Source organism: Xyrauchen texanus, chromosome 41 (genome assembly GCF_025860055.1).
Source record: "Xyrauchen texanus isolate HMW12.3.18 chromosome 41, RBS_HiC_50CHRs, whole genome shotgun sequence".
NCBI lineage: Eukaryota > Metazoa > Chordata > Actinopteri > Cypriniformes > Catostomidae > Xyrauchen > Xyrauchen texanus.
Genome location: NC_068316.1, coordinates 1,553,809 through 1,569,250, shown reverse-complemented (window position 1 = coordinate 1,569,250; position 15,442 = coordinate 1,553,809). Strand labels below are relative to the sequence as shown.

The 15,442-nt window shown below is 40.8% G+C and overlaps 1 protein-coding gene across 1 annotated transcript in view; it reads left to right on the top strand.

Moving 5' to 3' along the window:
- Positions 1-15,442, top strand: part of LOC127634602 (sodium channel protein type 4 subunit alpha-like) — a 192,123-nt gene that overhangs the window by 125,050 nt on the left and 51,631 nt on the right. Inside the window, exon 17 of the mRNA XM_052114210.1 lies at positions 6,476-6,916. Coding sequence (XP_051970170.1) covers positions 6,476-6,916 — 441 coding nt within the window. The remainder of the gene's footprint in view (positions 1-6,475; positions 6,917-15,442) is intronic.

Sequence of the window (15,442 nt, the reverse complement as noted above, 5' to 3'; positions counted from 1 at the left end):
AAACCACTCAGAACACATAGCAATGCAGTAAAAATAACTGTGAACACCTTAGAAACCACTTAGCAATGCCATAGCAACCGCCCAGATCATCCTAGCAACCACATACTGTAGGGACTACTAATAACTACTTAAAAAACTCCATAGCAACATGAATAAAATCACTCTAAACAACTTAGAAACCACATAGCAATGCCCAGGGAAACACCTAAAACATCCTAGCAACCATATAGCAACTGACAACTCACAACACCCCAGCATTGTAACAGCGAGTTTTGCATGAGCAAACACCACTCACTTTTTCTTCAGAAATTACATGTGTTTATACAGGTATCCACAACAACAAACTTTGAAGGTATTTATCAGAGTTGATGTTAATTTGATTCTCTTATTAACCTTTGAGCGATACAACGTCATTATTGTGTATAAAAGCACGTTTGATATTTTTTACTCTGGTTGCACCAGGGCAACAGCACTAACCTCTTAGAAAACGAGCCGAACAATGTGACACCGTGTGAGAGTGCATGTGACCCCAGAACTCGCTTTTGTGTAGCTGACGAAACAATGTGCTGCTATGGCAACCGTTTTGGCCTATGGATACCTGATAGGGCATCTGCCTCTACTTTCTAAGCAGGAGAAAAGCTTTATTGCATTCACACGCTTGTTTGGGTTCTCAAATAGTTGATGCAATTATCATTCATTTGTGTTGTGATTTAATCAAACCAGGTTAACAGGTTTATTCTGGCCTTCAATCTCAGTCTGTATGTTAGGATGTGAGTGTTTACTTAGCTCTTACACTTTGAATAGCAGGCATGCATAATAATCTCTGCATGTGCTGCAAATAGTATACTACCATATTACTCATACTAATTCTGTAGTATGCACTATGTATAAAGAGCCCAGTGTGTGTAATATATCATATATATTACACACACTGGGCTCTTTATAATGTTTATAATGTGCTTTGTTGTATACTACACATTTTGGCCAATGTAAATCATTCAGGTATTTCATGCAAACAGCTCAGCTCACTGTACATATTATACATACTGTATAATACAGAAATGGTAGACCAGATGAATCAGTGACCAGAAAATCAGAGATTTGGAGGTGGGCATTTCTGACTAGGCATGCCTTAGCAATGACCCAGATAACCACATGGCTACATAATTAATATCACACTCGGAACACCTTAGCAACTGCATAACAACACCATAGCAACCATCCAGAACACCTTAGCAACCATATAGCTATACACTAAAAACCACTCAGAACACCTTAGCAACTGTGTAGCAACGTCACAGCAACTATCCGGAACACCTTAGCAACCACATGGCTACGCAATTAATATCACACTCGGAACACCTTAGCAACTGCATAACAACACCATAGCAACTGTCCAGAACACCTTAGCAACCGTATAGCTATACACCAAAAAACACTCTGAACACCTTAGCAACTGTGTAGCAACGTCACAGCAACTATCCGGAACCCCTTAGCAACCACATGGCTACGCAATTAATATCACACTCGGAACACCTTAGCAACTGCATAACAACACCATAGCAACCATCCAGAACACCTTAGCAACTGTATAGCTATACACTAAAAACCACTCAGAACACCTTAGCAACCGTATAGCTATACACTAAAAACCACTCAGAACACCTTAGCAACTGTGTAGCAACGTCACAGCAACTATCTGGAACACCTTAGCAACCACATGGCTACGCAATTAATATCACACCCAGAACCCCTTAGCAACTAGGTAGCAACACCACAGCAACTATCCAGAACACCTTAGCAGCTACGTAGCAATGCCACATCAACTATCCAGAATAGCTACACATACAAAAACAAACTCAAAACTGTCAGGAAGGATGAGACAAAAGATTAAATTTGTGGAGAATAATGATCAGTTTATTTAACAAACACAGCTAGGCTAGTAAAGCTTCGAGAGAGGGACCTGGCAATGACTAGACATGGAGATAGATGGTGTGTTCGTAGGCTTGTGTGTGTAGTGGAAGTGTAACATAGATCCTTGTGGAGTCCTCTGAAGAGTAGTATGTTTATAGGCTTGTGTGCGTAGTGGTCGCGTGAAGCAGATCCAGTGCAGTGAAGTATCGCTGAGGGGAACTCAGCGCAGGGGTTGGGAGGGTTAATTTTGGAATGTATTACACTTCAGATTACATGGTGTAAAATGTCATTATAACGTATTTCGTTAGATTACTCAAGGTCAGTAATGTGCAAAAATGGCTAAACCAACAAATGGCACATGTTTAAACATACAAAATGGGTCCTAGAGTATCAGGCCACCCAATATGCAACTAGTCCACACAACACTTTATAACAGAAGAGAAATAAATAGCAAAACAAAGACAAAACCTGCTGTTATAAAAGTTCCCCCTCTGACAATAATAATTAATGGTATAGCCCAATTGGATGGGTGTGGCCAATGCTTTAAAACTGGATCAAACCAGGAGAACTGTTTGGCGACACAGCATGTGAACCAGAAAATGAGCAGCAGGCAGGATGATTTGGTGGAATTTTTTTTATGAAAGAAAGGTAACTGGCATTTGATGGAGTGTTGTGGCCTTATTTGAATATGCATTTCGATTGTACTAAAAAAACAAAAAAACAACACAGAACCAACTTACACATTGAAAGTTACTTAAACATCACATACAATCACAAAACACATATCTGTAAGCATGAAAAATGGCTTGAAACAGCATTTTAGCTTAGCATAAAGCTAACAATTTACACAAGGTTTATTTCTATTTCTTCTGCTTCAAACGTACTTCTCTGTCTGCTCGTATGAATATAACATGTGTTTCACCGCTGATGAAATGCACTTTGGATCACATCATTTATATGTATAAATGTTTCCATCTGAAAGGACTAAATATTAAATGAAACAAATGACAATATATGCAACGTAATCTCTTCAGTAATGAAAACTTTTTGAATGAAACTATTCTAATTACCAATTATTTAAATTGTAACTGTAGAATAGAGAGAACATGTAACCACAATCTGTAACAAACCAGCTGACTCACCTAGACGTGGCAACCGAATGGCAAAACCACAGCAACCATACAAAACACCTTGACAGCTGCATTGCTACACACAAAAAAAAAACACTCAAAACACCTTGGCAACTGCATAGCTACAGTGCACACTAAAAACCAACCAGAACACTTTAGCAACCGCATAGCAATGCCAAATCAACCATAGAGAACACTTTGGCAACTGCATAGCTACACACTAAAACCCACTTAGACAACCTTAGCAACTGCACAGCTGCACACTAAAAAAAAGAGTTATTCCACCTTAGCAACCGCACAGCTACAGTACATACTAAACACCACTCAGAACACCTTAGCAACTGCATAGATACACACTAAAAACCAGTTAGTCCACCATAGCAACCACATAGCTACAGTACACACTAAACACCACTCAGAACACCTTAGCAACTACATAGCTACACACTAAAAACCAGTTAGTCTACCTTAGCAACCACATAGCTACAGTACACACCAAACACCACTCAGAACACCTTAGCAACTGCATAGCTACACACTAAAAACCAGTTAGTCCACCTTAGCAACCACATAGCTACAGTACACACTAAACACCACTCAGAACACCTTTAGCAACTGCATAGCTACACACTAAAAAACAGTTAGTCCACCTTAGCAACCACATAGCTACAGTACACACTAAACACCACTCAGAACACCTTAGCAACTGCATAGCTACACACTCAAAACCAGTTAGTCTACCTTAGCAACCACATAGCTACAGTACACACCAAACACCACTCAGAACACATTAGCAACTGCATAGCTACACACTAAAAACCAGTTAGTCCACCTTAGCAACCACATAGCTACAGTACACACTAAACACCACTCAGAACACCTTTAGCAACTGCATAGCTACACACTAAAAAACAGTTAGTCCACCTTAGCAACCACATAGCTACAGTACACACCAAACACCACTCAGAACACATTAGCAACTGCATAGCTACACACTAAAAACCAGTTAGTCCACCTTAGCAACCACATAGCTACAGTACACACTAAACACCACTCAGAACACCTTTAGCAACTGCATAGCTACACACTAAAAAACAGTTAGTCCACCTTAGCAACCACATAGCTACAGTACACACTAAACACCACTCAGAACACCTTAGCAACTGCATAGCTACACACTCAAAACCAGTTAGTCTACCTTAGCAACCACATAGCTACAGTACACACCAAACACCACTCAGAACACCTTAGCAACTGCATGGCTACACACTAAAACCAGTTAGTCCACCTTAGCAACCACATAGCTACAGTACACACTAAACACCACTCAGAACACCTTAGCAACTGCATAGCTACACACTCAAAACCAGTTAGTCTACCTTAGCAACCACATAGCTACAGTACACACCAAACACCACTCAGAACACCTTAGCAACTGCATAGCTACACACTAAAAACCAGTTAGTCCACCTTAGCAACCACATAGCTACAGTACACACTAAACACCACTCAGAACACCTTAGCAACTGCATAGCTACACACTAAAAACCAGTTAGTCCACCTTAGCAACCACATAGCTACAGTACACCCTAAACACCACTCAGAACACCCTTAGCAACTGCATAGCTACACACTAAAAAACAGTTAGTCCACCTTAGCAACCACATAGCTACATACACACTAAACACCACTCAGAACACCTTAGCAACTACATAGCTACACACTAAATACCAGTTAGTCCACCTTAGCAACCACATAGCTACAGTACACACTAAACACCACTCAGAACACCTTAGCAACTGCATAGCTACACACTAAAAACTACTCAACACAAATCTTTTGTTGTTTTACTTTCCATACTGAATTTACTTACCAGAATACTAATATTATTTAGCAACTTGCCTTTTCTGTTTAATATTACAAAAAGCATTTAATCTGAAATCTGTGAATGAAACACTTTGTAAATGGTTGTTTGTGAGAAGTCTCGCATAAATATTGTGTTTCACACATTTAATTGGACTGTCCCGGGGAAGGGAATTCCAAGTGTTATTTTTAATATTTTTGATTGGCTTCTTTCATTCATGAACTGCAACTGAGCAATTATTCAGAGGAAATTGCAGCTGCTCGCAAAGCTACAGTTGATTATCAAAGTACCGGCACTCCGCGCTCGCTGTGCCTGTCTAATCAAAGCGTGCTACACTGCTTCCACACACACACACACACACACACACACACACACACACACACACACACACACACACACACACACACACACACACACACACACACAGACACAGACAGAGTTGTCCATTAAACAGGGCCCTGTCGACCCCCTCTGAGTGTGTAGGCAGTGGATGTGACATTTAAAACCAGTTCCACATCTCACCTGCTGGTTACAGGCCTCACACAGTGTCTGCTGCTAAAGCTGCAAAAAAAACACCCTGTGTCACCGTACATGAGTACCAGCAGCAGCACCACGAGACCTTTAAACCAGAACTACATCTAGGATCTGTCTGAATGGTTGTTCACAGGATATGTGTGGACTCAAAAAGCAACTTCATGCACTGACCTACACAAAGTTAAAGAGAAGAATGATGTTTGGGAACTGAATTCCTGGGTCCGTTGTGAACTATGGTGTTGTAGATATGACTCAACTGGTTAAATGAATGTCTTCTAAGCGAAACAATGTCTTTTGGTGCTAAAAAGATCTATATTTAAGTACTTAGCATTAAGTATTAATGCTTCCGGTGAGCAGCAGTATACGCATTCAGGAGAGGGCGGAGATCACGCGGTCATTCATTGGACTTATTCGCGTTGACATGTTCTTGTGAGATCTGACACATGTGTGAGACACCCAGAAGAGCGTTTTTTGTTTACAACCGAGGAGGAACACTGCACCGAAGCGTCGTTGGCTTTAGTCACAATGGTGCGTTTGTGAGCTCATCCCTGATGTCTAAACCCAGAAAACAAAATGTGAGATTACATTCGAACATGCCAACGCAAATATGTCACACTAGACCACTTGAACTCTGCCATCTTGTGAATGCACAAAAGGCTGCTGACCGGAAGCGATGGTTGATAGTTAAAAAGCACTTAAATGTTGATCTTTTTTGCACCAAAAGCGATCGTTTCACTTTATAAGATGTTAGTTTAACCAGTTGAGTCGTACGGATGATGTTTATGATGAATGATGGAGCTTCAAAAGTCGGATCACTATCCACTTGCATTTTAAGGACCTACCGAGATAAGATTTTTCTAGTTTTCTATTCTAAAGAAAGTCATGCACATCTGGGATGGCATGAGTAAATGGTTCATTTTTGGGTGAACTAACTCTTTAAGAGTAAGTCATGACATAGCAAGATTGTTCAAGACCACTATAGCTAGATCTTCTCCGGGATAGTTGTCTCTAATGGTCTTCACTCTCTCCTCAGGTCTTGAATCTCTTCTTGGCTTTGCTCCTGAGTTCCTTCAGCGCGGACAACCTATCGGCTCCGGACGAAGACGGCGAGATGAACAACCTGCAGATCGCCATCGCTCGGATCCAGCGGGGCATGCTGTGGCTACGGCAGGCCCTCTGCGACTTCTTCAACGGGAACTTCAAGCGTCGCCGTCAGCAGACTAAGGAGGCCAAAGCCATGATGAAACTCAAGCAGCGCAGCCAGCAGGCATACTTGGCGGAGGGCAACGGGACCGCCATAGTCATCGAGCGCGGTGGTGAAGAAGACAGCTACATGACCAACCCCAACCTGACCATCAGCGTGCCCATTGCGCCCGGAGAGTCCGACGTGGAGTTCCCCGAGGAGGAAGAGGAGAAGGAGGAGGACGAAGCAAGCGAGAGCTCGGAGGAGGAGGAGATAGAGGAAACAAAGCCGGTGAGTGACACGGTGATGTCATAACTACGTAGCAAAGCTATTTTAGACCAAGTCTCGGGGGGAACACACCACCCACATACATGAACGGCCCTGTTCGTCTCATTTCTTTGACATTTCGTGACATCAAATCTTCGAAAGATACTCTGACTTTTGTTTGAGGCACTTAGTAGCGAGTAAATGTTATATCCTCAACCACAACTGCATATGTTTTGAGTTTATATTTACTCATCTCAGTCAGACAGTTATCTTAATGTCAAAGTGGGCGGTTCTTTACCATAACAGGCTATAAAGTTGACCAGACTTTATGCCGACAGTCAAAAGTCTGTTTACGCGAGACTCATTAATGTTTAATGAGTCATTGTATGCTCAACAGCGCAATAATGCAGCTGCATTAACTGAATCGTTTACGTTAATGGGCCTAGACTAAATATATCCAGTTACCTAAACGATTGTCACATGATCAGTGCTGTAACATGCTCTCCGGATCAGCTGCACAAGGATAAAGCAATGATACCACACAAGGCCTGACGTAATTAAAGTTGGGCTATTCCCATGGAAAGCAGGTGGGAAAGATGTTTGTGAAGATTTTCAAGCAATCATGATAACATTAAAGGTGCTGTAAGCGATTTTAGCCATTCTACTTCCACACCCCCTCTTTCCAAAACCAACGACCGACATCGAGCTGAAACATTTGTTAAGAACAACAGCAGCAAAACAGCGCCCTCAACTGGCAACTGTTATGATCAACATGGCATAATAATGGCATTAAGCCTCAATAATTCACTGCAGTTACAATACTGTGAAAACTTGCCACATGATTGTCAGGTCGAAAGCTTCAGAGACCACGGACACATTTTTATTTGCTGGTTATGAAGCCTAGTGCTGTCACAGAGACCGGTGAGATATCGCACGACAATTATCAAATTATGGATAGGAGTGTAATTACCACCACATATCCAGGTATGCGGTGTAGTTTTATTTAAATGTATTTTTATCCACTCCTGGAGTCTTGAGTTTGAATCCAGGGCGTGCTGAGTGACTCCAGTCAGGTCTCCTAAGCAACCAAATTGGGCCGGTTGCTAGGAAGGGTAGAGTCACATGGGGTAACCTCCTCATGGTCGTGATTAGTGGTTCTTGCTCTCAGTGGGGCGCCTCCACATGCTGTGAGTCTCCTAAGCAACCAAATTGTCCCGGTTGCTAGGGAGGGTAGGGTCACTTGGGGTAACCTCCTCGTGGTGGTGATTAGTGGTTCTCTCAATGGGGCGTGTGGTGAGTTGTGTGTGGATTGTGGAGAGTAGCATGAGCCTCCACATGCTGTGAGTCTCCTAAGCAACCAAATTGTCCCGGTTGCTAGGGAGGGTAGAGTCACTTGGGGTAACCTCCTCGTGGTGGTGATTAGTGGTTCTCTCAATGGGGCGTGTGGTGAGTTGTGTGTGGATTGTGGAGAGTAGCATGAGTCTCCACATGCTGTGAGTCTCCGCGGTGTCATGCACAACGAGTCACGTGATCAGATGCGCGAATTGATGGTCTCAGACCCGGACGCAACTGAGACTTATCCTCCGCCACTCGTAAAGTATGACAGATTGAGGAAGTGTGTCTGTGGGATGATGTGATGCTGATTTTACGTGCAGATCTAAGTTATTCAAACGCACGTTAAAAATGCAATTACTAGAACACACCTCTAATGTGATGAACATGTTTTTATTTTCAAATTGTTTCTGGGGTTTAAAGTAAAAAATGTCTCTGTGGTGTAACCGTACAGAAACAGTAAAAAATATAAATCTCAATTAAAGATGTAATTCATAAAATAACAATGCAAGTATTTTAGAATAATCTTTTATATTATTTCTTTAAAAAAATAAGCAGTTTAATTTTAAAATATTATTAATATTTGAAAATGTTTTGTCCTCCAAATCAAAGTCAGCTGGAGTAACCAACATGTAAGTGGCCAGTTTGTTGTCATGTGACAAAAAAAAACATGAAAATATCGAAGTTTAAAATAACAATAATAATCTGTTATTTTGACATTTTTATGAAAACGCACATTTTGATGAAATGTAGTAACACTCAGAAAACCTCTTGATATTCGTGACTCATAAATGAACAGAGTACACATCTGATTTGAAATGAATGATTAAGTTGTGTACACACCTGTATTCAAGGTGCAAGAAACGTATTTTTAGCCCTTTTACTTGACGGTTGCACCACTTGACATTTTTGAATAATTAGAGGGCGCTTAACCGTGCTTGCAATGCTGATGTCAGATTTCACACTTTAACATGGCGAGCGGTGGAGTGAGGCTGCAGTACGAGGAAGCGCCACCGTCTTTCAAATCTGTGGTGTGGGGACATTTCGGTTTTGCCGTTGACTATAATGCTGAGGAAAAAACTACAAAATGACTGTTGCCTACTCAAATGGTAGCACTTACAACATGACTGCACATCCGCGGCGCCATCACCCAATGATATCACTGTCTGAAAGCAGGACAGCAGGGCAGGTCATAGAGCCATCCAAAAAGCAACAGTCCCTCACTGATTCCTTCCAGCATACTTTCCCAAACGGTTCTGAGAGACACAACATATAATGAAGGCAGTGGGGGTGTTCATTGCCAAAGATTTGTAGCCGTTTTCGATGATTGGAGATGTCGGCTTTCGCCACCTTATGAAAGCGCTCGATCCTTTTACAGATTTCCGTCTTGCACTTTTTTCAGCGCCAAGTTAATTCCCGACCTCCAAGGCTGGACTGGTAATCTGGCATACCGTGCATTTTCCCGGTGGGCCGACACATTTTGGGTGCCAATCAGGGCCGCACTGGCCATCGGGAGAACTGAGCTGGCCTGTGGGTCGGCCGCAAAACGGGCCGAATGAACCAAACTGAAACGAAAACCCTGGTTAAAAAACCGAGGTACTGTATGTATTGAACCGTGGGCTAAATGTGTTGTTGCATCCCTAATAAATATATTTAAACCAACATCAATAGTACGATCTTGACGTGTTTCAAACTAGATCTTTAAAATATTTCATTCATTTTTATCATCTTGGACGTCCTTGTTGTGCACTTTGGCATCGTTACCTGATTTGCATAATTCTGTGCTGAGTGTTTTCTCTGTCTATCTCTCGTTCAGTCTCTGCCTGTGTCTCTCTCCTCAGCCGGTCAGACTAGGCCATGCACGTAGAGGCTAATAATTAGCTCTAAGACATGTGGGAGCTCGCGCCACATGAGTGGCAATTCTGAATGCCCCCTCAGAAAAGCTATTTTTTCCTCGGTTGTGTTGCATCTTCCTCCAGAGACACTATGCATAAGAGGAGACACCACAAAAAATTATGTCAGGTGTACATTTCGCCAACACTGATTTATTGGACTGTTTTCCGACTGCATTGTCAACATATTTACATGAGGCCATATTGACCAGCCAGAGTGCAGTATGGAATCAGTGCCTATAGGTGATCTAGTGATGCGACCGTCATCTCTAACACACCCTGCGGTTCAGTGTGCATATGTTTAAATCAACATCACATGCTGCTTTGTTGCATGCCACTGTTATTTGGAAATACTCTGCATGAAATATGACATATTAGATCTTTTTATATAGCATAAAATGCATCTCACACACAATCAGTGTTGGCGAGTAACTAACTAAAAGTAGCAACTTGACTAACTTAACTACGTTTGAATGTAGCATGAGAGTAGTAACATCTGTTCAATTGCGTTCGGGCATCAGCAGAGCTCCGCCTACTAACCTGTCAATCAACTGCTGCGATAAAACAGGATTTTGAAACGGTGCCGGTGACACGTGGATTTAAAAGCAAATAACTGTCTCAGTTACAATAATGTACAAACACAATCTGTTTAACTAATAATACACACATTATCATTTCGTTCTTGTACATATTGAATACATCATTCAAACATTCACAGTGTAGATTGGAAAAAGTATGTGAACCCGAGGCTAATGATGTCAACAAAAGCTAATTCGAGTCAGGAGTTGGCAAACCTGGCGTCCATTTAATGAAACGAAATTGTAGGTGTGGGTTAGAGCTACTTTGACTTATAAAAAGCACTCGAATGTTTTGAGTTTGCTATTCATCAGAAACATCTGCTGACGTGGACCATGCCTCACAAAAAAAGAGATCTCAGAAGACCTACGATCAAGAACTGTTGCATAAAGCTGGAACGGGTTACACAATTATCTAGAAGATGATTTAGTACTATAGGTACTCTCTCTAGAAGTGGCCGTCCAGCCATGATGACTCAAAGGGAACACGGCAGAATGCTCAATGAGGTACAAAAGTACCCTAGAGTGACAGATAAAGACTTGAAGGAATCATTGGAACTGGTTAACATCTCTGTTCATGAGTCTACTATATGGGAAACATTAAACAGGTGTTCATGGCAGGACATCATGAAGGAAGCCGCTGCTTTCCAGTAAAAACATTTCTGCACACCTGAAGTTGCCAAAGACCCCTTGACACTCCACAACACTACTGGGAAAATGTTTGGTGGCCTGATAAAACTAAGGTTGAATTGTTTGGGAGGAACATGCAGCACTATGTATGGCATATAAAGGGCACCGCATACCAACATGAAAACATCATCCCAACGGTGAAGTACGGTGGAGGGAGCATCGTAATTTGGGGACTGGACCGCGTGGCCTGGATCATCAAGGGTAAAATGAAATCCCAAGTTGATCAAGATATCCTACAGGATAATATCAGGGTGGCAGTGTGCCAGCTGAAGCTCAATAGAAGTTGGGTGATGCAGCAGGACAATGACCCTAAACATCATAATAAATCCACTACAGAATACTTAAAAGAAAATCCCCATTTTGGAGTCTCTTAACCCAATTGAGGTGCTGTGTAATGACCTCAAGAGAGCCGTTCACACCAGATATCATAAGAATATGTCTGAGCTGAAGCAGTTCTGTAAGGAAGAATGATCCAGAAATCCTTCTGAACGTTGTGCAGGTTTAATCTGCATCTACCGGAAAGGCTTGATTGAGGTTATTGCTGCCAAACGATTATCGACCAGTTATTAAATCCAAGGGTTCACTTACTTTTTCCCACATTACTGTGAATGTTTAATGGGATGTGTTCAATAAAGACATGAAAGATTATAATTGTTTGTGTGCTGTTAGCTTGAGCACTTTGTGTTTGTCTATATTGATATGACCAATTAATGCCGAAAACCAGCTAATTCCAAAGGGTTCACAAACTTTTTCTTGCCACTATATTTTGTACCTGTTGAAACGTAGCTTGCCTGTGACAACGGGTGACATATACCAAAAAATGAATATGTTTTTTAATTAAAAAGTTAATATGAGTTTCATGCTGAAGATCCTTCTGTCTGGTAAATGTCAACATCATCATATATGATGAAAGGATTCAAATCTGCCCAGCCAAACATGAGGTATTGATGGCATTCAGTTTGCTACTGTTACTCCAGCTCGGAGGCTTCCGTAAATATTTAGTTCATACATAGGGTTATGTTTCGACAGTTTTAACGGTGCAATGGTTATGCATGGCTAGTGCAACCAGCTTCTGGTCTCTAGATAAGTCTCGAGTCCCTCGTTCAATGGAAGTCTATTTGAGGTCTCGTTCATGTCTGTAGCACAAAGGCTGCAGGGTGACTTGAACACTAATCATTTAGGTTTTTCAAATCCCTAATTTACACTGACTACAGTAAATGTCTCTAATGTTTGAACACATAACTGCAGTAAATCGCTGATGTTAGAAACAGAACGTGGTCAGTGTGTGAATCTGGGACAGAGGATCCCGTTCTTCCAGGTGTAACGTAAATCGTTGTGCACCTGTGACGAGTTTAAGAGCAGCTGATATTTGTTTTGTCTTTAATCTTTCTCTACACATGTTCTGCCTCATTCTGTCTCTCTCTACATCTTTTATCTTTTCGTTTACCTGTTCTTTTATCTTTCCCTGCACCTGTCCTCCCCTACGTACAATCGTATCTCTCTTGCCTCCTGACACAGATTTATCTGGGTTTCCCCTGAACCAAACAGATTGTGGCAATTCAGGGAATGAGCATCCGTAATATTTGGCACGATCTCATGCAAATTTGGCCAAACTTATATCGCGGCAGTTCCACAGTGAAATGTTCACCGTGTGGTGCTAAAAGTGAGTTAAATGTTTACCCAAACAGTTTTTAAGATTAATGACCTCTCCTACCCTAAACGTTAAACCTAGCCGATAGTATCAGAAAAGCAAATGTGAGATCAAAAACACAATTGCGTCATTTTGTGGTATTTCTGTGACACTTTCGACTCGTGTCGACTCGCGTGCTCTTCAGGACTCGTACCCCGGTCCTTTACATCACAAGTGCACCTGCACAATTTGACCACGTTGCCGTATTACTCGTGATTTGTGTGAAACTGAATAAAAAGAAATTGTTGTTGTGCCTCTAGTGTTCATTTGCAAAAATGTAGCTATACCAATGTGATTCTATAAGACCAGGTTGACTTCTATATAAAACATACTGAATACCATACGTTGCACTTGTGATGTAAAGGAACGTGGTACGAGTCCTGAAGAGCACGCAAGTCCACATGTATGGAAACACCATAAAATTATGCAATTGTGTTTTTATCCTGCATTTGCATTTTTTGACACTATCGGTTAGGTTTAATATTAATAACTCCAGTCTTGACCGACACAAAATCAGTGTCGCTTGAAAGTTTATAAGCTCTACTTTATAATGCATGTAGATATTATGACCAAAACTGAACAAGTGCTTTAAAATGTACAGATAAATCAGAAGTATCCCATTTTTATAATTTATAAAAAAAACAAATTGCACTATATATATTATTGCAATCAGTAAAAACATCAAACTGATCAAATATTCATGTGTCATATGTCGTTGGAAAGCTCTTAAAGAGTAAAATACAACCAGACTATTTGTTTTACTCACAGATAAAAATATAGCGAGTAACAGCTAAATATATGTCTTTGACAATTATGTTGCTATTGCTTATATGCTGCGTTTTCACTTATAGCTACAATGAAAATTAAACGAAACATAAAACATCACATATGATTATTTAGAGTCTGTGATTATCTTTCAATCGAGTCCACACACAAGATAATCAGATGTATAGATCATTAGATAATCCACATGAAGCACAATGTTACATATGACCACCAGGAGATGGCGCCAAATACACGACACAGACTCAATGATGACTCAAATGACACAGAATGAAACTCATTCTGTGAAATCTCATGACTAAAATCATGTCTGCATGCTATGCAAACCTTTAGTCATTGTTGTGTTTGCATGTGTAATTAGTTCTTATGTACAATTATTATCTTTTATTTGTTTGGAGATGTTTTTGGACACTATGATCAATTATATTTGTAATGTTGTAACTTTTGATTGCTTTGTCGTATCAACACAAACTTTCTCTCAGATACAGTCGACATGATTGGGAACAAAACAAAAGCAGTTTTTCTGAGCCACCTTATTTACACTCAGAGATATACAATGTCAAATCAGAAACATTTTTATATATTTTTTTCCAGCAGTTTCTTATGCTGTGAGTCTCAGAATGTATCATAATATATATCATAAAAAAATTGGAAAAGTTTTCTTTACAATAATACCAAAAAATCAGTGTTTTTTTTTTTTCAAAGCCTTTAGTTTTGGGTATGCCACTGAAACAGGAATTTCTAAAAACACCTGAAAGGGTTTCAACTCGCTTTTAGCGCCACACAGTGGACATTTCACTTCGGAACTGCGGCGAAACGTGTAATGAACCCCGTAATGTCATTTTTACAAAAATGTCTTTGCAGTCAAGTCAATTTCACAAGATCAGGTTGATCAAATTACCATATCGTGCACCATGGTACAGCCACATCACTATTTTGTAAAGGGATATGAGAATCCAGGCAGCGTTCTGTATTGAGGTGATTTGTGTTTCACAGCAGTATAATGTCAGAGCATCGCCGCTGGGCGCAAAACTGCCGCTGTGTGTGTTAGATCACACCTGAATCACAGCACGTGTCACAGAGACAAACTCAAGGAGACATGGACATGTGATGTCTTACATGTGGAACACAAAAGGACACGTTAGACAGAACGTTAGACTTGTTCTTCATCTACTTTCATTGTGCCTTTTTTCATGCAAATAAAGTCAATGGAGTCTAACGCGCTGTCTAGCATCATCCTGTTTTGGAATGACTAAATGATGATAGAATTTACATTTTGGGTTGAACTATTCCTTTAAAGAATTGCACCAGATATTTAAAATATGCGGACAAGAAGATACAATTCATCTTACATAGAGCCCAGACAATTATTTACATTGACATTCCCCTTTTGTTCTCCAGCACTCGACCTGAGCAAATGATAGAGGACATCATGTCTCACAGTTTCCTCTCAAACAGGGTCAGATAAACATATGTTTGTGAAAGTAAAGACTGAAAGTAAAATCATATGGAAACATGTTGTAGTCTGCCCTCAGGTCCCTGTTCTGAAGAGCAGCTGATGTGCTGGATGTCCATGTCTTCCCTGTCT